General features: G+C 41.8%; 5 protein-coding genes and 2 long non-coding RNA genes across 12 annotated transcripts; 4 read left to right on the forward strand and 3 right to left on the reverse strand.

The window, feature by feature from the left end:
- Positions 1-3: 3 nt before the first annotated feature.
- Rbp1-like lies at positions 4-4,715 on the reverse strand. 3 transcript variants are annotated; one of them, NM_001298278.1, is made up of 2 exons: positions 4,138-4,715; positions 4-881 (listed from the first exon to the last, which is right to left on the reverse strand). In NM_001298278.1, the coding sequence occupies exons 1-2, from the start codon at positions 4,524-4,526 to the stop codon at positions 794-796; spliced, it is 477 nt and encodes a 158-aa protein (NP_001285207.1). In that variant the 5' UTR covers positions 4,527-4,715; the 3' UTR covers positions 4-793. The 3 variants fall into 3 exon arrangements, with proteins under 3 accessions (NP_001285207.1, NP_572880.2, NP_001188585.1); NM_132652.4 differs by having other exon boundaries at positions 543-881; NM_001201656.2 differs by lacking the exon at positions 4-881 and adding an exon at positions 1,588-3,461.
- A 332-nt stretch (positions 4,716-5,047) lies between these two features.
- Positions 5,048-5,731, forward strand: Tim9a. 2 transcript variants are annotated; one of them, NM_132653.2, is made up of 3 exons: positions 5,048-5,234; positions 5,338-5,433; positions 5,499-5,731. In NM_132653.2, exons 1-3 carry the CDS (start codon positions 5,175-5,177, stop codon positions 5,628-5,630), a joined length of 288 nt encoding a protein of 95 aa, NP_572881.1. In that variant the 5' UTR covers positions 5,048-5,174; the 3' UTR covers positions 5,631-5,731. The 2 variants fall into 2 exon arrangements, with proteins under 2 accessions (NP_572881.1, NP_001285208.1); NM_001298279.1 differs by having other exon boundaries at positions 5,103-5,234.
- A 20-nt stretch (positions 5,732-5,751) lies between these two features.
- Positions 5,752-7,255, reverse strand: Ype (Yippee). 2 transcript variants are annotated; one of them, NM_132654.4, is made up of 4 exons: positions 7,024-7,255; positions 6,653-6,878; positions 6,427-6,586; positions 5,752-6,269 (listed from the first exon to the last, which is right to left on the reverse strand). In NM_132654.4, exons 2-4 carry the CDS (start codon positions 6,768-6,770, stop codon positions 6,182-6,184), a joined length of 366 nt encoding a protein of 121 aa, NP_572882.1. In that variant the 5' UTR covers positions 6,771-6,878; positions 7,024-7,255; the 3' UTR covers positions 5,752-6,181. The 2 variants fall into 2 exon arrangements, with proteins under 2 accessions (NP_572882.1, NP_001033841.1); NM_001038752.2 differs by having other exon boundaries at positions 5,752-6,586.
- A 145-nt stretch (positions 7,256-7,400) lies between these two features.
- Positions 7,401-9,170, forward strand: CG1662 (uncharacterized protein). 2 transcript variants are annotated; one of them, NM_132655.3, is made up of 1 exon: positions 7,401-8,682. In NM_132655.3, exon 1 carries the CDS (start codon positions 7,850-7,852, stop codon positions 8,585-8,587), a length of 738 nt encoding a protein of 245 aa, NP_572883.1. In that variant the 5' UTR covers positions 7,401-7,849; the 3' UTR covers positions 8,588-8,682. The 2 variants fall into 2 exon arrangements, with proteins under 2 accessions (NP_572883.1, NP_001285209.1); NM_001298280.1 differs by having other exon boundaries at positions 7,568-9,170.
- A 902-nt stretch (positions 9,171-10,072) lies between these two features.
- Positions 10,073-10,398, reverse strand: lncRNA:CR44620 (long non-coding RNA:CR44620). Its single transcript, NR_123896.1, has one exon. It is a non-coding gene; the product is annotated as a long non-coding RNA:CR44620 (long non-coding RNA).
- A 5,269-nt stretch (positions 10,399-15,667) lies between these two features.
- Positions 15,668-16,199, forward strand: lncRNA:CR44621 (long non-coding RNA:CR44621). The gene has a single exon (NR_123897.1). It is a non-coding gene; the product is annotated as a long non-coding RNA:CR44621 (long non-coding RNA).
- A 537-nt stretch (positions 16,200-16,736) lies between these two features.
- Positions 16,737-21,062, forward strand: Bcat (Branched chain amino acid transaminase). Its single transcript, NM_132656.2, has 6 exons — positions 16,737-17,138; positions 18,423-18,842; positions 19,169-19,399; positions 19,471-19,777; positions 19,845-19,999; positions 20,068-21,062. The coding sequence occupies exons 1-6, from the start codon at positions 17,109-17,111 to the stop codon at positions 20,254-20,256; spliced, it is 1,332 nt and encodes a 443-aa protein (NP_572884.1). The 5' UTR covers positions 16,737-17,108; the 3' UTR covers positions 20,257-21,062.
- The last annotated feature ends 35 nt before the right edge of the window (positions 21,063-21,097 follow it).

The following is a 21,097-nucleotide window of genomic DNA, read 5'->3' on the forward strand; positions in this document are numbered from 1 at the left end:
GCCAGCGCTGCGTTAATTTCAATTTGGGCAATGGGTATCCTTTTGTAATTTGTTTTTAAGAAAAGCTGAAAATCCCGACATTCCCATTAAAAACACCCATTGTGTATATTTTCGGTTTTAAATTAGGTTCAATTTATTGATTCTCATTTCACGACTTATGTAACTACTTGCACTTACGCCAAACAATCGCATATAGTACCTTTTTTTCACTTTTCTCTTGACATGTTTTGTGTTGCGACAGATTTAGGGTAAAAACCAAGTGGATAAATAATTTAGGTTCGCGGACATACAATAAATTTACCTTTGACATCCATTGTTCATCGGATGCCTCACTCTTTGTGTGTTGTAGTTGTAGTTGCGCTGGTGGCTTGTTCTTTTTATCTTTTCATTTTCTGAATTAAAATCTACCAAAGTCTTAAGGCCTAAAAACCAATGTGTACCATAGTTGTACTGTGGCTATACTAGCGAACCATTCGGATCGAAGAGATGGCTGGGTTGTGTGGTGGTCTTTTGTGAAGTTGCTCGATACCTTTTTTTTTTTTGTTTTTTGGTTTTGTTCTCTGTGGGGGGGGGGGGGTTATTATATGGAGGGGGACGAATTTATTGAGTCAAACTTCAGAAATCTGTTGAGCCATTTTTCGTCTGGCAAAACAGATCCTTTTTGTCCTCAACTCTGGGGCCGTACTACTTTATGTATATATCTCTGTATATGTATAATATATATATATATCTATATATATGTGTGTGTTGTGGAGTCCAGTTTTGGGCTGCATCCCACTACTACTCTTCTCATCTAATGGCGGTCCCTGGAGTCGGAGCGACTGCGACGATCCCTCGAAAAGCTGCGGCTGCGTGTCCTTGAGCGGCGGGGTGAGCGTGATCTGCAATGAAATGGGTAGCGTTTGGGGAAAAACATATTGGGCCCGGCACACACATACAGGACACAGAAAGAGAGAGGTGAGAAAGAAAGAGAAAGAGAAAGAGAAAATACAAATTAAATAGATTTTGCACCAATGAGTAACTTAACTAGTCGTGTAGTTAGATAACAATTCCTTAAGATACGTAAAGTTGATAAGAGTGGTCTCGATCAAACAACACACAACTTGGGCTGACGGATCTGGTGGATCGGATACGGATCGGAGAGCTGACATTGGAGCTTTAATTTGAGCTGAGCGGAGCTGAGAGCTGGCAGTAATTTTTTTCAGTTTTTTTTTTGGTGGCTGAAGGTGCTTGAAGGTGGTGGAGATATAGCTGATATATATATATATATATATATTTTTTTTTTGCCCCATTAACGAAAGCGTTGGTGTGACATTTACATAAAGTAATTGGTGGTGGTTGGTTGGATTGGTGGCTGATTGGTTTGTTGGTAGGTTGCTTAGTTGGTTGATGAGCAGAGCAGACTGAGAAGGCTGTTGTTGTTGTTGTTGTTGAATTGTAGTAGTAGTAATAGTAGTAGTAGTAGTAGTAGGTTCTTGTTGAACTGTTGTAGTTTGGGCTGTTGTTGTTGATACGATACTGAGCTGATTGACTGTGACTAGGGTGGCTGTGTTGTGTTTCTATTATTATTATTATTTCTTTTTTTTTGGTGTGTGTTGTTGGTGGATATATTGGTGAATCATTCTATTCTGTTGCAGCAGCCGAAGAACGTAGGTCGTATGAAGAAGCAGTTGGTGGGGAAGCATCAGTTAGCAGCAAGAGAGGATCAGGTTGGTGGTTGTGGTTTGGTGGTGGTGGCGGTGCAGCTCCTACCATCCGCGCTGTGAAGTTGCGAGCTTGAAGAAGATTCTGCCCTGCCCTGAACTGCTGATGCTGCTGGTGCTTTGGTCGATTGTTGGTGGGGTCGTTTTGTTGGTGAACTGTCTGACTGTGAGTTCGAGCTGATCGGATCAATGCATATAAACACACATTTACACAATATACTTGTATATTACACACAGAGAGCAGACAATTAGCGCGAACAAGATTATCTCAGTAGATGTTAGGATGCAAGAACAAAAGGTAAAAAAAAAAACAACCATAATTACAATTACGAGTATAACAAACGGATTTTGTTAGAGGCGTTACGTTACGTTTCGTTTCGGTTCGAGGGACAGTGTTGTTGGTGGCGGCCAAAGGTTTCATACTTGCTGCGATTGAAGGAATTAGCATGAAGCAGCCTCAATCTTGGTTTGATTGCAAGGGAAAGGTGCAACTACTGAGTGGTGGAACCAACAAAAAGTCTACCAAAGGCTTTTCAGCCTCGAGATCGATTTGCTGACTGGCTGCCAGATGTTCTTGTTGTAGTAGTAGTAGTAGTAGTAGTAGTAGTAGAAGTAGAAGCTGTTGTTGCAGTTGGTCTTTGTAGCTGTAGCTTGTTGCTGATGCTGTAGCTGCACTAAAGATGACGGATGATGAGGTGGTGGGTGGTTTGTTGGGGACGTAGGAGCAGGCTGAAGACAACCGCACAACTTGGAGACGTAGGAAGTTGACTTTTTGAAGCGTTGCTGGACTGGTGAGTGTGTGTATAATATATATATAAATATGCAATAGATGCATTTTGGCATTTGGATTCTTGATGAAGTTGCTCTGTTGCCGCCGACGATCGGTTCGCTCTGGTTCTTGGTGATTAGTGTGGTTAATGGCTGTTTGTGTGAGTGTGTCTGTTGTGTAGCCTGAAGATGTTGCCAACTAACAGACTATAAATGATGTGGAAATGTGGAATGCACTGTGGGGCATACGACCATCTTCGTTTGCTAAATCCTATTTATATTCCAAAGCAATATTCTGTTATTTGACAAAGAAAAAAGACCAACGTTTAGCAGCTAAATCCTATTCAAAATAGGCATAGATCGAAGATTACTTAAATCGTTTTCTTTTCTTTAGTTTGTAGCTAGTCGTGTGCCCCATAGTGGAATGTATAGTTAGGTGACTGTGGGTGGTGTTCGGTCTGGTTTTGGGTGCATTATTCTTGAAGCTGCGGAGCCGAAGACGTTGCTGATGATTCATTTTTTTCTGTTCTGTTTTTCTTTTTTTTTTTTTTTGCCTGGGTTGAGCTGAACAGGTGGTGGAGGGGGTGTGGTAGTGTTGCGGTCGTTCGGTTTGGTTCTGGTTCTTGGTTTTGTGGTCAGCGGAATATATCGAATTTGTTGAATTTCTGGTTAGGGCCGCACAACAAATTGTTATTGCATGGTGGTGGTGTAGTGGTGGCTGTAGTTGTTGTTGTTGTTGGTGAAATGTGTGTAATAGGAGGAGCAGGATCTGCTGTTGTACTAGTTGTTCTTGTAGTAGCTGTTGTTGTTGTTCTTTTGGTTGTTGTTGTTGAAGGAAGAGGAGTAGTAGAAGTTCTAGTAGTAGTAGCTGTTGTTGTTTTTTCTTTTTTCTTTGTTGTTCTTTTAATTATCATTATTATTATTATTATTGATGTTGTTGTTGTAGTAGTTCTTGTTGTGCTTGTTGTAGTAGAAGAAGAAGACTTTATCCTGCAAAATGATTGTGAGACCACATTAAAACTGGCTCCAAGCGATCGATTTACTTTGTTTTTACTAAGTTTTCTTGTATTTTCTTTTCATTTTTCTTGTATTTTGTAATTTTACTAAAAACAACAAACAAAACGTTTTCTCTAGTTAAAGCTATACTCTTTGAACTTTAAACTATGGACCTCGGGGTGCATATAATGAGCAATGAAATGTGATACTAAAACAAGATTCCCCTTAAAAAACAAAATACGAGCTAAAAAGAATCGATTGACGTAGCAAAAGCAACCAGGACTGTCGGCCACGGACGCCACTGTGTGCGCGCGGTAGGACTGTTCTTTTTCACGGACGCCACTGTGTGTGTTTATGTATGGCTAACAGTGGTGTCCCACCGTATGTGTGACTGTGTGTATTTTGGCTGGCACCGCTTTTGTATGTATACGCGAATCGATTTTTCACATGCATACATACACACAAGCACACACGCTATATAAATATGTATACATATGTTTATTTATATATATATTTTTGCATACTTTTTTGCACATAATGGCAAAAATTATGATTTCATAATCTCGAGAGAGGGGTAGTGGTAGTAAGTGGGTGCTTTGGTTGGTTGGTTAGTTAGTTTATCTGGTTTATTCTGGGGATGCAAAATGTAATGCTTTTGTGCCGTACTCACCTATAGCGTCCACCGCCATCGCCAGCCCTTCCACCGCCTCCAGCACGGGCGCCACTGCCACCGCCGCGGCCGCCGCCACCGGATCCGCCTCCACCACCGCCGCCTCCACCGCCACCGCCGCGACCCTCTCGTGAACGGCCTGATGACATTTCGACACGGATGCGGGTGCCACAGCAGCGGGTGCCGTCGAGGCCACGGGTCGCATCCTCAGCGTCGCGACGATCCTCGAACTCGACGAAGGCGAAACCGGGCGGATTGCGGGCCACCCAGACGTTGCGCAAGGGTCCGTATTTGCTAAAGGCGTTCTCGATCTCGTATTTGGAGGCCGAGGATCCCAGATTGCCCACGTAAACTTTGCAGGCTAAATCCCATTCACGGTAGCGTGGCATTATGTATGAATATGTATGTGGCTGGAGGTGCTGCTCCTCCGGTTCTGTAATGGATTTTTGGTATTTGTTGTACCACTGGACTTGTCCAAAGTCAATTTTCCAGTTTGTTTTGATGCTATTCCGAGGGAATTCTCCTTGGTTTTTCAAAGAGCACACCCACAAAGCAGGAGCAGAAAAAAGTGTTTGTGAGGAAAAAAAGATGGCGTGCCCTCCAGTGTTGAAAAGTGAACGAGGTGCAGTACCGTAAAGCGCTGACCATAAGATATGCGACTATCGATATTTTATAGGAATATCGATCTTTGAAATATCATTTTATTCTATTTAATAGTTTAAATTAAATGTTTCACAACCTAAGGGTACTTAGTTAAAGTATTATTATAAATATACCTTAATTTATGTATGGATACATTTGCTTAATTTCATATACCCGATGTTAAGAGTAAAACTAGATGTGGTTAATTTTTGAGTCGGCCGAACCAGATACTTCACATAACATACTTCAAAAGATAACATATCGATAAGTCGAGAACACGGAATGGCTTTTTAACATCTGGCAACCCTGCACACCCAGCTGTCCCTATTATATAGGCACATTATTATTGGCCCTTTTTCGTTTCGGCAATTTTGAATAAAATATCGCAGAACAAAATGGCTAAGACACCGGAAAACATAGCCATCGATCAGTTGGACAAGGATCAAATTAAGACGGTAAGCAGAGTTGACACGAAGATACCATCTCATGCCAAGGACCGGCGGTGCCAAGTGATGCAATGTGGTTTTCATTTGATATGTTTTCGGTTCTAACTTTCAGTTTTCCGACTTCCTAATGTCCTACAACAAACTGTCCGAGACGTGCTTCACAGATTGCATACGCGACTTTACAACGCGGGATGTTAAGGATTCCGAGGTGAGTGCCCGTGGGGAAGCTCCATGTGGAAATCAGCGATTTCAATATGCCCATCCATTTCACAGGAGAAGTGCTCGCTGAACTGCATGGAAAAGTATCTGAAGATGAACCAACGCGTCTCGCAGCGTTTCCAGGAGTTCCAGGTTATTGCCCACGAGAACGCACTGGCCATGGCTCAAAAGACTGGCAAACTTTAGGTGTTATAGCTGTTACAAACAATCTTAACTAGTTTAGACAACTGAGATGATGCATTTTCCTGCATTTGTCAAAATAGCTGAGTAAAGAAACGCGTTGACGGAATCCCGACGATTATTATCTACTATTCGATTATTGTGGTACTTTATTGCTGATTGATTACGGCCTAGAGATCTTGTTTGAAAAAGACAAGTGTGGATCATCAGTTTCGAATATGTTCCAGCTGAGTAGCAGCCCATCTTTTTCGTTTTAGCACTTCAGCCTCATGACATTTAAATGGTAGAATTGGGCGCCGCAGCTGCTTACGTGCTAGATGTGCCTACAATTACGTTTAAGTCACGTTAAGACAGGGCCGTAGTCGCATGTGCTCCGTGGCGGATGTGCAACCGATATATCGGTCTTCGGTATCCCGAACACCGGAGCCGACTACGGCGATCTCTAATCTAGGTCTAATGCATAGAGGCCATCGCCTGTGGCCATCTACTCAATACTTAGGGCTACACAAGGTTCGCCAATGCGTGGTTCCCGTTTTCCGGCTGTATATTCAATCGGCTCAATGACTCGTGGTGGCGGCCTCCGACGGAAAGCCCTCTGCCTCTGTGATCAGGGCGTACTCCAGGATAACGCGACCCTCCTTGTATCTAAGAGATAAATTGGAGCATTAGTAAGATGTCTTGTGTGGTGGCAGTCGCAGAAAGTTCATTCAAAGGATATTTCTTCCACATGAAGTTAGTAACTACTAACTACTTGTATAACCCAGAATCCCTAGTGACAAGCTGCCTATCCGCGTTTACCCACTTTTGTGACTCTTCGGTGGCGAACTCGTACATCCAGCCAAGTTTGGCTCCACAATTCTTGCACATAACGTCGCGCACCATGTGGCGACCCGTGAGCATGACCCGTTCCTGGATGTTGCTGAAGGTCAGGTTGACCACACGCTTAAACAGATAGGCGCGTCCTGTGGGCATTCGATTGGATTATTATTGCATAATCATAATGTGTCTGTAGCACTTGTTGGACTCACCTGTTGCGCCTGTGAATCGGGTACTGATCAATTGACTGCGGTTGGTCAGGTTCGTGTGGCATTGGGCGCAATTGAAGAGTTTCAGACCCCCAAGATGTTCCAAGAAAATGCGTCCCATTGTGCTCCCTCCTCTACCTCACTCGCTCTTCTGGTCGCACCCCGTCTCGCTCGCTCTCCCGAGTACGTACGTGTGTATGCGTGTGTTTGTTGTGCTCCTCCTTTGTTCCTATCAAATGCGGGTTATAATACGGGTAGTTTCGATTACTACCTGGCCTTGTAATACTCCTTATCTATAAATATATCTGCGATGCGCTTTTTGCTATTTTGGGCTCCACTTGCGAAACGCAGGAATAACAACGACAACGCAGTACCTTTTTCACAGCTGTTTGAAGATGACTCCACTTGGGGAATCCTGGTCAGGTGTCCGGTGTCAGGGGATTTTCCTTGAGCTTTGGGGTCTTTGCAATCCGATATGGTAGATATATATAAATATATATGCCCGATTTGTATATAGAACACGGTTAATGCGTCGCTTGCACAAAAAAACAACAAAACACTGTGGAATGCTTCCTAGGGTTGTCACTGCATTCTGCGCTATCGATGCAAGGCTATCGAATACAAGTGGACTTAGGGCTGGCGAATAGAGTATTGCAAAATATTTGAATTTATTAAGTATTGGTCATTTGTGCTACGTTTCTGTTTTATTTTATTGTTTATATATCAAACGAATATTTTCAACCAGACAAGCAAGGCATTATCGGTCTCTTTTAAAATTCTTTGTTGAAAATTACACTTTTTTTTTACAAATTTAAGTTGTTTTGATATCTTTTTTGTCTTTAACATATCAAGGGCTTATTATTTAAATTTTTTAAAATTCAATTGGCTACGATTGTTAAACTATCGATAACTTAAGCCAACTAGCCCTCGTCGTAACAGCTGTTCCCTACACGTGATTGTTGTTGTTGTTGCTGTTGCAACAACCTTTCAAAAGTCAAATCAGGCAAAAAAATTCGAAAAACAATGTGTATAACTTTCTAAGCTAACTCCAGAACCCCGAAAGAACATCAAATTTTTTTATACCGCTAACATAATGGAAGGCCCGCAAATGGTGGGCATATAGATATCGCATAACCGGCTAGCGAATAGAAGAACACAACACAACCGACCTCTAAGATTTAGAAATCCGTGCCGGACAGCATGCAATCCTTGCGTGGCTGCCCGGCCCGTGGCCTAATCCTGTCCAGAGCCATTCGCGGCCAGCGCAGCCTGCGAATGAGTTGGCCACGGAACAGCAGCGCGACTGGAGGAGCCGGAGGAGCTGCGCCCGGTGGAGGCAGCAGCACCACCACCAGCACCATCGGCTTTGGAGCGCTTCAGAAGCTGCGGGAATGGCATGCGAGTGCATTCAGTAGCCGCTTCCTCCTCTTCACCAACGTGGGCATCTCGCTGACCCTGAGCTGTGTGGGTGACGTCCTAGAACAGCACCTGGAAATCTATTGCGGCGAAATCGAGCGCTTCGAATCCACGCGCACTGCCCACATGGCCATCAGTGGTGTGACGGTGGGCGTCATCTGTCACTACTGGTACAAGATGCTGGACAAACGGATGCCTGGACGCACTATGCGCGTGGTGGCCAAGAAGATCGTGCTCGATCAGCTAATCTGCTCGCCCATCTACATCAGTGCCTTCTTCGTCACGCTGGGTCTGCTGGAGCAAAAGACCAAGCACGAAGTGTGGGAGGAGATCAAGGAGAAGGCCTGGAAGCTGTACGCCGCCGAGTGGACTGTGTGGCCGGTGGCGCAGTTCGTCAACTTCTACTGGATCCCCACCCATTACCGCATCTTCTACGACAACATCATCAGCCTGGGCTACGATGTGCTGACCTCGAAGGTTAAGCACAAACAGTCGCATTCGCATCTGAAGAAGATTCCCTAACCCAGCGCCAGCCTCTGGCCAGCCTCCTCATTTCCTTGTAACTATTTGTTACCAAATCGCAAACCTTGTAAATACAGACGAGCCCGTGTACAGAGACTAACAAATTGTGAATTATTGTAAATTACCAACCAGTTTGGTAGCACTTGTCGGCTGGCAAACGAGTGGAGAGGCTTAGCCACAAGAGGACGAACTAAACAGAGAGATGGAATTGCGAAAAGGAAGCCCGTGCGGATGACGCACGTCCAGTTCGTCAAAGGCGATAAGATTTTCCCTGTAGCAACAGTCGGGCTAACAAACATGCGATGCGATGTGATGCGTTGAGATTGGAGGCGATGCCAAGCCTACCTTCTCAGTTGTTTTCACCTGATAAGCTCTGCTTGGCAGCGGTCTTAAAATAATTTATAGGAAAAATAACCATGCCAGTGATAGGAAGCCAGTGGACGCATCATTAGAAAATGTATAGCTATAAATATAGATGGACACGTGAGGGATTCTATTCTATAAGTGAACACACGAATTGCCCATTTTGGCGATTTGACTTTCATAGAAATTAATTAGCAATGCGAGAGATGATAACACTGGCAAAAAACGTGTACATTTATCAAATAAAATACGAAAATGTATCATTAAACTGTGGTGTTACTTAATCTTAATCGCTAAAAGGCAAGCAAACTGAAGTTTTTTATTAAATATATATAGGATTTGATTAGAGGCACATCTCAAAGACTCTTATCATATCATGAAAATATTTTGACAACACGTCATCCAGTCCTCCACTTTCATGGGAACGACTATCGAAGATCGGGAGCTCTTTTAGATTCCTTCTCATATCCATTAATGAAGAGAGCAACTGTCACAGACCTTATCTGGTTTTCCTTCTCTTTTCATTTCGAGGGTGTTTAATTAGAATTGTGCTTGACATTGATAATGAAAGTTGCCAAAAAAAAAAAAAAAAATAAAAAAAATGGAACTAAGCGAACAAAAGATACGATTCAATGCCATGTGGATGGCAACAAAGTCGAGTTCCTTTTTTTTTTGGGGCAAAAAAAGTTGAATAAATTCCGAGTTTCTTGTCTTCGCCTCGCATCGATTTGAATGTATTTCGCTTAAAATGTATTTGAATTTTGCTTACTTATTTGTTTGCATATACTTATGTATCTTTTGGCAGCCACGACCAGTTGGAATCTTTTCGAACCAGTTTTCAGACTGAGAAGATTAATTCTCGATTTCTTCTTGCTACCTAGCAACCTAATCTTGTTTGTTTGGGGCCGCATGATGCAAAAAAATGACAAAAGAAAAAAAACAGAATCGATACCGTTTGGAATTTTTGATTTGAATTTAAAATTAGAGTTTGTCTGAACAAAAAATTGCATTTGAATTGATTTTATAATGCAAAGAAAATGACCTTAGAAATTGAAATATTTATTGGAGTATATATTTAATTTTGATATTTATTTTAACAACAAGAATATTGTATATATTGCAATGAAAATAAATCTTTAGATCAGAAAGTAGTTCCATCTATAATAACTCACGTTTACGCTGCGTATACGTGATTTGTAAAGCCTGGGGCATCAAAACGGCGACTTTGCAGCAGATGGTGGTGATCCGTATTTAATTGGTTTCATTTCTTAGTCTTCTTGGAACATATCTCCTGACGCACTGCGTCATCTGTCATCATCATGCATAAATGCGTGCGATAATCCATGGCCATTGTTTAGAGCTCGCGGATTGGTCGATTACCAGGGCTCGTCCACTTGTGGCTTGTGGTTCTCACAGTAATGATAAAAATACGAGTATACAGATGCAGAACCTACGTACAGAGAGAGAGAAATGTTGGAATTTTAAATCATATAAAATATTTATAAAATATATCTTTAAGTAAGAATATGGTAAAATCATTACTTAGTCAGAAGAGCCTTAGTTTTGGTTTTTCATATATAGAATATATAATTTTAGATAGATTTCTTGCTGTGTATGGCCATATTGCAAGCTAGTTATATAAGCAACAAATAAAATGAGCGTCACGTTGAGAGCAACACACGCGCGAAAAGTTACTGTAAAAGAGCCAAAGAGTCGCGTCGGGCAAAGAGCGTGAATATATATACATATATATATCTTATATGTATGTATATATAATTTGCGCAACTGGTGAACAGGTGCCACAGCCCACAACCCATACACACTCGCCCCTGGAGATCGCGATGGTGGTATGTATTTCGATATCTATGTTTGTATGGCACTCAAATTGGACACTTGAATCTGGCGATCTGACGGTTTGACGGATTCATCGACTGACTCTGCCAACTAGGCACATTTTGCATGGTGCCATGTTATTCGTTTCTATTCGCTCGCTTTTTTTACACATTTTTTCGCCGCCCTTCTTTTTTTTTATTTATTTCGTATAATTCGAGTGCCGGGCAGCCACGCGCAAGTGAATTGTCATTCTGTGTGTGTGTGTGTGTAACTCTTTAGCATACATTTGTATGGCAAGATATTTAGATGATCAACTAGTTGGTACTCAGCGATGGTTAAATGGGGATTCGTAGGGGCTCTGCACAAAAGTATAGCCTACTTGTGCGGAGAAACGGAAATGCACGATCTGTTGCATTTCCGGTTGCTGTCGTCGCACTTCTCTTGTAACGAATGCAGATTGCTTGAGTTATACCCCTAATTAATCTTTCTAGCTTTTAGCTAGTATTAAATACACATGGAACTTAATATTTTTTTTTTTATCAAGTGTAATACCCTATATTCCCTTAAACATACCCTTAAAGTTTCTTATGGCGACAACAAAAGCTGGCAAAAAAGTAAAAGCATTACGAAGAATAGAATGGAATCGAATATGTGAGCATAAAACAAATATACATTTACATATAAAACTACTGGTGTATTCTTGGTGTTCGCTTTTTTTTTTTTGTGTTTTTCACTTGGAGAGCCACACGTGCCGCTGACTCGCCAATAAACACCATTCAGCATTATGAATCGAATGCATAATACTCATTTTTTTTTGGGATTAATTGGGGCTCCAATGAAATGGGGGCTTGTCTCCTCAGCACGCGACTTAGTGACGAATTCAGCCATAAAGCGCGATCGTTAAAAGGATCGTAAAGCGTTATGGCTTTATCATTCTTATCTACCATTTTCATAATATATTTCTTGGTGCTTTTTTTTCTTTTTCTTTTTTTTTTGCTACCGACCCCAACCTTGAAAAAGCGTAAGCAATATTTTCGTGGGGGTATGCGTTAGCAAAAAGAAAGAAAATCAAATCAATTAGAGAGATAGTCGGTGCGGCTGGTAAACACCAGAAATTCCGTGTGTGTGTGTGTGTTTTCCCCCCCAATCACAACTCTTCATTTCTTTTTATTTCGCTGGTACTGGCGCTATTTTTGAATGCCAAAGATCGGCAGTGAAAATTCTAAAGGGGCCTGGGACCTTGAGCAGTAAAAAATGTGTTCGCCGATGCGGACAAGAATATAAAGAAAGCTCGCGTAAGCAAATAAATCACTTGCCAACGCCCACGTTTCTTTGGATCCCATAAATATGGCAATATCCACTTGTCTGTGTGGCTCCACCAAAATGTGCTGGCCAAAAATCAGAGCCATTATTATGGAGGTACAAGCAGAGCAGATCAATGATCCTTATTTTGCTGGGCGTGAAAACTTAACTAAAACTATCTCTAGAAATGCTGATTATAATTAATTTACGATTCATTTAAAAGATCTTGAGTAAATGATTGATCAAAGAAGAGCTCTGATTTATTCACATATAATATTTGCTTGCTGAAATGCATTATATAACATTTTTTTTTGCTAAATACCAAGCAAACATTATAACCACTCCTCAGAATTATTCTATCGCATTTAGAATATCCAAATTCGACGCATTCGAATGATAAAAATAAATAAGAGCCGAATAAATGTCGAAATTAATTCACAGCGCTCAGACGAATATATGCAAATAAATCAAAGAAATCGCCTGATCAATTACCACCGTTTGACATCCGTATTCATATCCGACAATGACTTGCGGATATGTAATCAAAGCGGATGACTAAATGCCTTATCAGTCTGTTGTTTTGCCCATGAATGATTATAACGGGGGATGGGTAGTATTATCTCAGTGGCGATAAAACCGCATTCATCAAACCCAGCACCGACCAAACGATCGCGATCATGTGCTCCTGTATCTGTATCTGTATCTCTATCTATATGGTGTATCTCATTCTTCGGTGGGCGTGACGTTAGGCTGACCAAACTCCTGTGATAGCCAAAGCGCCGGAAACGTGTATCTTGTGATCGCACGAGGGAGTGTCACCAGGCGGAGCAGCTGAGGTGCTAACTGATAACTTATAAACCATATAGACGCCATAGAGCCAGTGCCTCGTTTTCGGTGGGCGTGTGCCGGGCCCTGACGTCAATGGGTCGATAAGCCACCCCAGGAGATACGATCATCCTCAGATAGAAGCTTACAATGAACACTGCAAGAAATCGGTCTAAAACTGAAAACTACTTTCGCATTTCAGTTTAAATATAATTGAATATATAATGAGGAAAAATCTAAGAAATTTATAAAAATATAAATAATTTAACTTTAAACTGCAGTTGGTGAACATATGTATATAGATGGATTCTAGAATTATTCGAAATATATGGATGCACTGCATAAGCTGCAAGAGCTTAAATTTGTAATCATAATAATTTCGAATTGCTGGAATTTGGTTTGATAAAAGTCTGCAAGGTTCGGAACTGAATATCAAACGATCGATTAGCAATGCGACGGTCTGTGGTCTGTGAACCCTTTACTGCATCGAGTTGTTTTTTGAATATTTGTATTTTGAATTGCGTTTTCCTGCGATCGAATCGCGACGCGTGATCGATTCGAATCCAATACCCATTCCAATTACCTCGACACAGTTGGGTGCGATTAAAGCGAGTAGGTTTTGCGAATTGAGAACTCTGATTTGACGTCACCGAATGCTTCGTCCCTGGCCCCCAAATGCTCCCTTTGTCGAGTGCGTAACTTTGGCCAATTTAATTGGCGACTTGGGGGGGGGGGGGGTCAGACTGGTATAAATTCTCCAATGCGACAGTTCGAAGGCATGTGTGTATCTTACGAGATTAAGCCACAAATAACAAGACGCTCGGATGACGCGGTTGTCAGCCGTCAAGGTAACGAAAACAAATTCTCGCAGAAAGGCATCAAAACAATAACAATAACAGAATGATTGTAACGCCTTGTGGCGAAAACAAGTCAACCAAATCCCCGGGGAAAAATAAAGGTGACCAGCGGTTAACTAATATATTGCGCATACGCCACATGGTACGCGATCAATTAAGATACATACCGACAGTTGCAGAATAAAAGTTCTTTTGGTTGCACTAAAACTATCAAATATTGTTATTGTTCGCAAAATTAGGAAAAGAAATAAATAAAAATTCAAAGAAATTTATTCTAATTCCGATATAAATAAATAAATAGTTTGATTATACTGAAAGTATAGATACTTATGCTTCTCTGCGAGATTGCGAATACTATTATTTTGCGCACGGCTGTATGTATCTGTGCATCTGTATTTGTATCTGTATCTGTATCTGTACGAAAAGTGGGCCCGTTTCAGCGAACGGGCCTCCAAAACACACACACACAGTGAGCGAGATACATGACACACCCCTCCATCTCACAGATACTAAATCGCACACACTCAAACACTTACGTTTTCAATGCGTCCTTGATCGTTCACAAAAACAATGTAAGTGGGTTCAATGACCTTTGCTCTCGTTTAGCCAGTCGGTTAATTATAAAGTAATACTTCGAATGGAAGTGACTTTACCAAGAGACCGCACCCAAAACAACTCTTTTTCTCTCAGTGAACGGCACCTTGACTTGTTTTTGCTTCGTCTTACGTGGTTCGCTGAAAATCTCACAATTTATCAAGTTGTTTGTCTTTTTACCAAAATCCGCTGTTGTTGTTGATTGCGCTCAAAAAATTCGCCGCATTTTAGTTGCGCTTGCTGTTCTAAAAGTAAAAGTATTGAAAAGCATGATTATGGTTCCAAGAAATTCCCTTTACATGTATCATTTTAAAGATATTTCATTCTCCAGTTTAGGATTTCACCTTGGATAAGCATAGGAACAATCCCAAAAAAAAAACCCTTCAAGGTCCTTTTTTGGAAGGGAACAACAAGGTCGAATATCCGGATGACCCAGTGACCAGGCGACAAACTGGTCACCGGGTGACCGAGTGCGATGCCGCAACTATCCTACCGCGTCCACTGACATTGAAAGCCACTAATTTATTTGTTTATCAGCCAGCTGAGACGGAGAGTGAGGCAGAAGCATCTAGACCAGCATTATCATTACAATTACCTCAAGAGAATCGTGTAAAATTTAGCTCTTACAACTGAGATCGCAGCTCTCTTAAGCGCCAGGCGGCACATGGCGTGAAAAATGCCCAAGAAAACTTGATTTTTCTCTTATCAGCGCAGTGGTTGTGATGTAGCTAATTTAGATATTGCATCAGCCAGGATTACATGGGTGTCAGATCAAGTGTGTGTGTGTTTTTTTTTTGTTTGTGCCCAGCTCAAATCTGTTTTGCACAATCGTCTAAGCACACAGCCATGTAACTCAGCCAAATTCAAATCTAAATCCAATTCCCAGCAGCCTTATCAGTTGGGAAACTACGGGCTGGAAAAAACAGGGAAATAAAAAACGTGCACGTCATGTTTTCCACATTTCCCATCCAATATTTTTGCGTGGTAAAAAAAGAACAAGAAGTTCGGCAGGTAGCAGGAAGTGAGGGAGGAAGTATTCAATATACTGATACCATATGTGCGTCGTAAAAAAACCTAAATTTCCAGGCCATAATCTATTAGGATGCTACTCAAAAATATCTACTTCAATATCTAATATCTTTAAAAAGTAACTAACTTACTATTATTTGTAAACTTACGATCTAAAAGCAGTTTAAATGGGCCAAAACAAATATAAGCTTTAGAATTAGTTTCTTTAAGTCTAAAATTGTCAAAAAATGTATTACTTAAATTCACATATCTCAAACTTATGTTCTTCGGACACAAATCCAAGTATGTATATAGTATATTTACTATATAATATAGACATCCCATTGTAGCTATTTCATTGTGTACTCACTTTTAATGGAAAAGTACACACGTTGGGGTAACGCAAACAAAGAACTAGAATCCGAAGAGAAGCCAAACTCAACTTGGCGGAGCAAAAATGTCAAAAAAGCTGACAAATTTAGCAAAAATAATTGCCCGAAATTGTCGAAGCAAAAAAAGCGACGCCAGAAGGAGAAGGCAGCTAAAAAACGAGAAATAAAAAAACAAAACCCATGATGTCGGCCGAAATCGCCGATCGCTGCGCCCAAATAAGTACGCAGCCCATGGGGGGTATACATGGGCTTCACGCCCCCTCCCCTCCCCGCTCACCACTCACCACCCAGCAACATAGCCCCCCCTTTTAGCGGGGGCAGAAACAACAAGTTGAGCCGACCGATCGATCGTATGAAACCCGAAATGCCGAAAAACAGCAAGAGATTCGCTAAGGGAGCCAAAAAAAATCATTCGATTTTCGGCATCTTAAGTTTTTGCTACACTGATAAAAACCAGATTCAATGCATATAAATATTATCAGTTGCTTTAATGGGCTTACCTCACAGAATGCTCACCTACTTGTGTTGCCATTAAAAAGTAAGACTTAGTTATAAACAAATACGTTAATTAAATCGTTTGCAATTAAAAACAATGATGTTTATTGACTTTTTGCATATTTCAATTTTATTTATATTCATATATTTATTATTTTTACAGGTAATAGATTATTGCAAAAACTTCACCTTTTCATTTTTTTTTTTTTTGCTTGACATTTGCCCGCACATAATATATTTTAGAGATGGTTTAGCTGACAATCATTGGCTGCAATCTCAATATATAATTCTTTGCAAGTAAATAATTCCATTCAACATATATGCACACTTCTTATCGCAGTGTATGCTCTCTTGCGCTCTCTTAGCGGCCATTCCTGTGCAATTCTCTTAAAATGGCGCTCGAACGGTAATCGTACGATTCGTTCACACACACATGCGCACCGCGGATCGGCTATATATATTACCATAACGGCGGCGAGAGCTCATTTCTTGCAGAGACTTCGTGCCGTGAAGATCGAACTGAGAAAAGAAAAAGAGCAGAAGCAGAAGGGCTGTAGAAAGAAAAAAAGAAAGTAAATCCATACACCGAAATAAAACACAACTGCGTGCTTTAAGAATTTTTTTTTTACTGTGCAAAGTGCAGCAGTTCCTTGCTCATTAAACTAGAACCAAGAAATACAATATTTAACGCGTCAGTTCGCGTAAGTGCGGCAAAGTGCGAGTGCAAGAGACGCTAAACGAGCGATACAAAAAAAAAAAAAAACGGAAATTTCGTAGAGCAGCAAAGCGAGTCCAAATCCAAAAGTTTCTGAAAGTAACGAGACAGAAGATTTCGCAGCCAAATTCAACAAGATGACGACCAAAATGGCAATTAACGCAAAGGTTTGTAATCAAAAGTCAAGCAAAAAGCGATCATTATCATCTCACAATCTCAGGCGGCGACAAGAAATAAAAATTTTAATAGGCTAGCAACAGGCCGAAATCGGAATTATTACCCTGATTTGTTTATCAATCCAAAAAGGCAGAAAGTTATAACGAATCTAAGCAAAAATCACTATTGCATATCAAGTAACTATTGCAAAGAATCGGTTATTTTTAATGTTATTTTTTAGATTCGAAAATCTTTCTTTGTTTCCAAACTATGCCAGTTTGAAAGTGGTTGTCCAAAAATAGAAATCCATTTGAGTTATAAGCAAATATTTGGGGACTAAAAAAGTTTTGATGCTTCGAGATCCGGTAGATGGATTATCTACACACTTTTTTTTTTATAGGTAGACTATTTTCGAACAACCTGACACGCTCCCAGCGCTCCAGACCACTTATGTATAAATAGAATAGAGCCCATTAATACTTTATTTTGGACATTTATGGCCTGTTCTTATCGCTTCCCATACCGCTTCGCACCAAAAAAGAAAAAAAACAGCGATAAGTACTATGGGCAGTCAGACTTATAGACGACATATTCGTTTCATTTGTTTTTCGATTTTCGAACGAGTTTTTGAACGCGCATGTTTGCTAGTTTTTCGAGTAGTTTAAATCAACATTTTTGGCTGATGCAATGGCGACCATGGATGTCAACTTGGCGTTTTTCTTTTGGCTGTCAGCTTTTTGGCTTAGTCGCCAGTTTGGCCGATTTCATCAGCCATCTGAAATGTAATCAAATAAAATATGCTACCGAAGATTAGGTTCGGAATCTAAGCAGAGCCGGAATCAAATCTAAACCGCTGACTTCTCGTCTGACCTGCAATTTAGACTATATGGGGTTACATCAGTCCAAGCCAAACGCCGCAAAACGAGACTTTGTCTGCCTTGCAAATTGAGTATTAATTAGTGTGCAAATCATTTTCGGCAAATCAACGATTTCGGCTAGGGTCTAGACCCAAATTAACATACGTACATACAATCATCGATGAGCGATGTGGATTTAATTAACGCTTTTATTGACAAGAACATAGTTATAGTTCTGCAAGGAAAGTCAAATAAGTCTAGTTGTTTTTGATAGTTTTCGGTATAAAACTATATACTCAGAGATGCAAGGTGCCATTAACTACACTTCTTTACAATTCGGGAATTGGGATTAAATAGGGTCAAGGTTCTTGCTCTTCAAGAGCTGTCAGCAGAGCATGATCAAATCGACTTATGTGTTCAATTTTTTCACACTTGCAGGATATTTTCCGCAATCAGCATCGCCTGATCCGCTTCCTCGAGCAGTCGATCCGGTTGTGCAGCAACCAGTCTCTGAAAGCCGCCCAAGCGGCACAGTTGCAACAGAAATCGTCGGCGGACTTCGAGATCACCGCCTCGCTGGACGCCCAATACACCAGTGCCCCGGAGCCCATTAAGCATGACAAGAATCTGGGTCATCAGTTCCGTGCCTCACAGATTTCCGTGCGACTGGCCGCACCGGAGCAACTGCAGCCCAAGCCGGACAACGATGAGGAATTGGGTTTCGGCCGCCTATTCACCGATCACATGCTCAAGATCTACTACCACAAGAGTTTGGGCGGATGGCAGCGACCGGAGATTACGCCGCTGGAGAATCTAGTGATGCATCCCGCCGCCAAGGTCCTGCACTACGCCGTTGAGGTAAGCCATCGGTCCTGCGTTTTCACACTAAGAACATATCAGTAACAGCAACAAAAAGCATAGCTTAGAAAAAAGTTGAACAATGTAACTAGAATTCCTTGTTGAGTGCAAATATTTACGTGACTTGAAAACGCTTCGTAATCCCCAAGTCCCCAGACCGCAATCTCTGTAAACAAGTCGCACGTGTGACTTGTGAAGCAACGTCATGCAGATTTATAGTATATATGTACATATAGTGTAGTCAGAACCCAAATCGAAATCAGCGACTGTTGCCAATGGTGCGATGTTGTCTTATCACCTCTGTAATGCCATCCATTCCATTGCAGCTCTTTGAGGGCATGAAGGCGTACCGCGGCGTCGATGGCAAGATCCGCATCTTCCGGCCGGACATGAACATGAACCGCATGAACCTGGCCGCCCAGCGATCCGGTCTGCCCACCTTCGAGGGCAAGGAGTTCGTCCAGTGCCTGTCCCGCCTGCTGTCCATTGATTCCGAGTGGGTTCCTCACACGGACACCGCCAGCTTGTACATCCGCCCCACACTGATCGGCATTGATGTGAGTATATCTAATTAACCGTATCTACTTTGGAATATCATGAGCTTACCTGTTTTGATTTCGACTTGCAGCCCACACTGGGAGTTGCTTCCTCCGACTCGGCCCTGCTCTACACGATCCTCAGCCCCGTGGGCAGTTACTTTAAGACAGGCTCGTCCGGTGCCGTCTCCCTGCTGGCCGATCCCAGTTATGTTCGTGCCTGGCCAGGCGGCGTGGGCAATCGCAAAATGGGCTCCAACTACGCACCCACAATCAATGTGCAGAAGGAGGCGGCCGCCAAGGGACTGCAGCAGGTGCTGTGGCTCTACGGCGAGGATCATCAGCTAACCGAAGTGGGCACCATGAACATCTTTATGTTCTTCGTGAACGATCAAGGAGGTTGGTGTCTAATACAGCAGCAAAACGAATGGGATTGCTTATATATATATATCTATGTCATTTGCAGAACAAGAACTGGTTACCCCACCGCTGAGCGGTCTAATCCTGCCCGGTATCACCCGCGACTCCATCCTGCGCATGACCCGCCAGTGGGGCAAGTTTAAGGTTAGCGAGGCGAACATCACCATGCCCATGGTCTGTGAGCTCCTCAACCAGGGAAGGGTAAGTAATCTAACAGAGCATTTCCCCCTCGAACGAAACTCATGCGACACTTACTTCTCTTGCAACAGCTGCTGGAGCTCTTTGGTGCGGGAACGGCGTGCGTGGTTAGCCCCGTGAACAGGATCAGCTACCTTGGCCAGGATCTGTATATACCCACCATGGAGCAGGAGAAGCCCGTTCACGAGCTGATCCGCGAAACGCTCACCGACATTCAGTACGGTCGGGTGGATCATCCGTGGGCGGTGGTGATCGACTAAGTCGATCTCCCAGCCGATCCCAGCCAGAAAGCATCCAACCCCAGAGCTGTTACCCTTTCCCGTTACCTTACCGCATCCCTTTCCCGTACCGTGTATTAGTAGGATTTAGTGCCAAGTGTTTTGTGGGTCGCCAATGTGCTCGAATTTGTTTCGTTTATTGTGCATGTGTCTATATGCTTGCATATATCGGATATGTACAATATATATATATATATATATATTATATAATATAGTAGGATATAAGTCGAGGGCCGATTCGTTAAGTTGCATTTAAATGTATATTTATTTATTTATGTCAGGAATTCGAATTGTACATAATTCCAACTGGTTCAATGTTATTTATAGTTTCCCTAATTATTTTCATATTTTTAGTTGTGCGCCTTTAGATATATATATATATATTTTTTTTTTTTTTACTTTATCTAAAGCTATGAATCGTCTTTTTGCGCTTTTACTTCCAAGCAGCATCGAAAGCAAGGTAAAATTACCAACTACAAATTTTAGGACTAGTATAAAGAGATCGAGAATTCCCCCATCCAAGTGACGGGAATTAATTGAAAACGTACCGGAGGCGAAATGCATTTATTAGTGAGTAAGTGATCGAAGCGTTCTTGGAGGTAAAAGCGGCACGAGAGGCACGAGGGCAGCAGCCGAGCTGAGCTGTGACTAAAGCTAATCTGAACCTGAACCCGTCAGTAGAACCTAGGCCTAGGCTGTAGATACTAAACCCGAATCAAGCTGTATACTATATCTGTAACACCTAGTTGATAAGCGAACCAAGCGATGAATAAACGATGACAAAAATCAAGAACTTATGCTCACAACGATTTGGCTGCAAATG

Source organism: Drosophila melanogaster, chromosome X, assembly GCF_000001215.4.
Source record: "Drosophila melanogaster chromosome X".
Classification (NCBI taxonomy): Eukaryota; Metazoa; Arthropoda; class Insecta; order Diptera; family Drosophilidae; genus Drosophila; species Drosophila melanogaster.

Coding starts and splice junctions, on each gene's coding strand:
- Rbp1-like (NM_001201656.2), bottom strand. CDS start 4,526: ATGCCACGCTACCGTGAATGGGATTTAGCCTGCAAAGTTTACGTGGGC. Junction 3,462..4,137: donor GATGGCGGTGGACGCTATAG/GTGAGTACGGCA, acceptor ATCATTTTGCAG/GATAAAGTCTTCTTCTTCTA.
- Tim9a (NM_132653.2), top strand. CDS start 5,175: ATGGCTAAGACACCGGAAAACATAGCCATCGATCAGTTGGACAAGGAT. Junction 5,235..5,337: donor ACAAGGATCAAATTAAGACG/GTAAGCAGAGTT, acceptor TCTAACTTTCAG/TTTTCCGACTTCCTAATGTC. Junction 5,434..5,498: donor GGGATGTTAAGGATTCCGAG/GTGAGTGCCCGT, acceptor TCCATTTCACAG/GAGAAGTGCTCGCTGAACTG.
- Ype (NM_132654.4), bottom strand. CDS start 6,770: ATGGGACGCATTTTCTTGGAACATCTTGGGGGTCTGAAACTCTTCAAT. Junction 6,587..6,652: donor CCGATTCACAGGCGCAACAG/GTGAGTCCAACA, acceptor GAATGCCCACAG/GACGCGCCTATCTGTTTAAG. Junction 6,270..6,426: donor GCCACCGAAGAGTCACAAAA/GTGGGTAAACGC, acceptor TTTATCTCTTAG/ATACAAGGAGGGTCGCGTTA.
- CG1662 (NM_132655.3), top strand. CDS start 7,850: ATGCAATCCTTGCGTGGCTGCCCGGCCCGTGGCCTAATCCTGTCCAGA.
- Bcat (NM_132656.2), top strand. CDS start 17,109: ATGACGACCAAAATGGCAATTAACGCAAAG. Junction 17,139..18,422: donor AAATGGCAATTAACGCAAAG/GTTTGTAATCAA, acceptor TCACACTTGCAG/GATATTTTCCGCAATCAGCA. Junction 19,400..19,470: donor CCACACTGATCGGCATTGAT/GTGAGTATATCT, acceptor TTCGACTTGCAG/CCCACACTGGGAGTTGCTTC.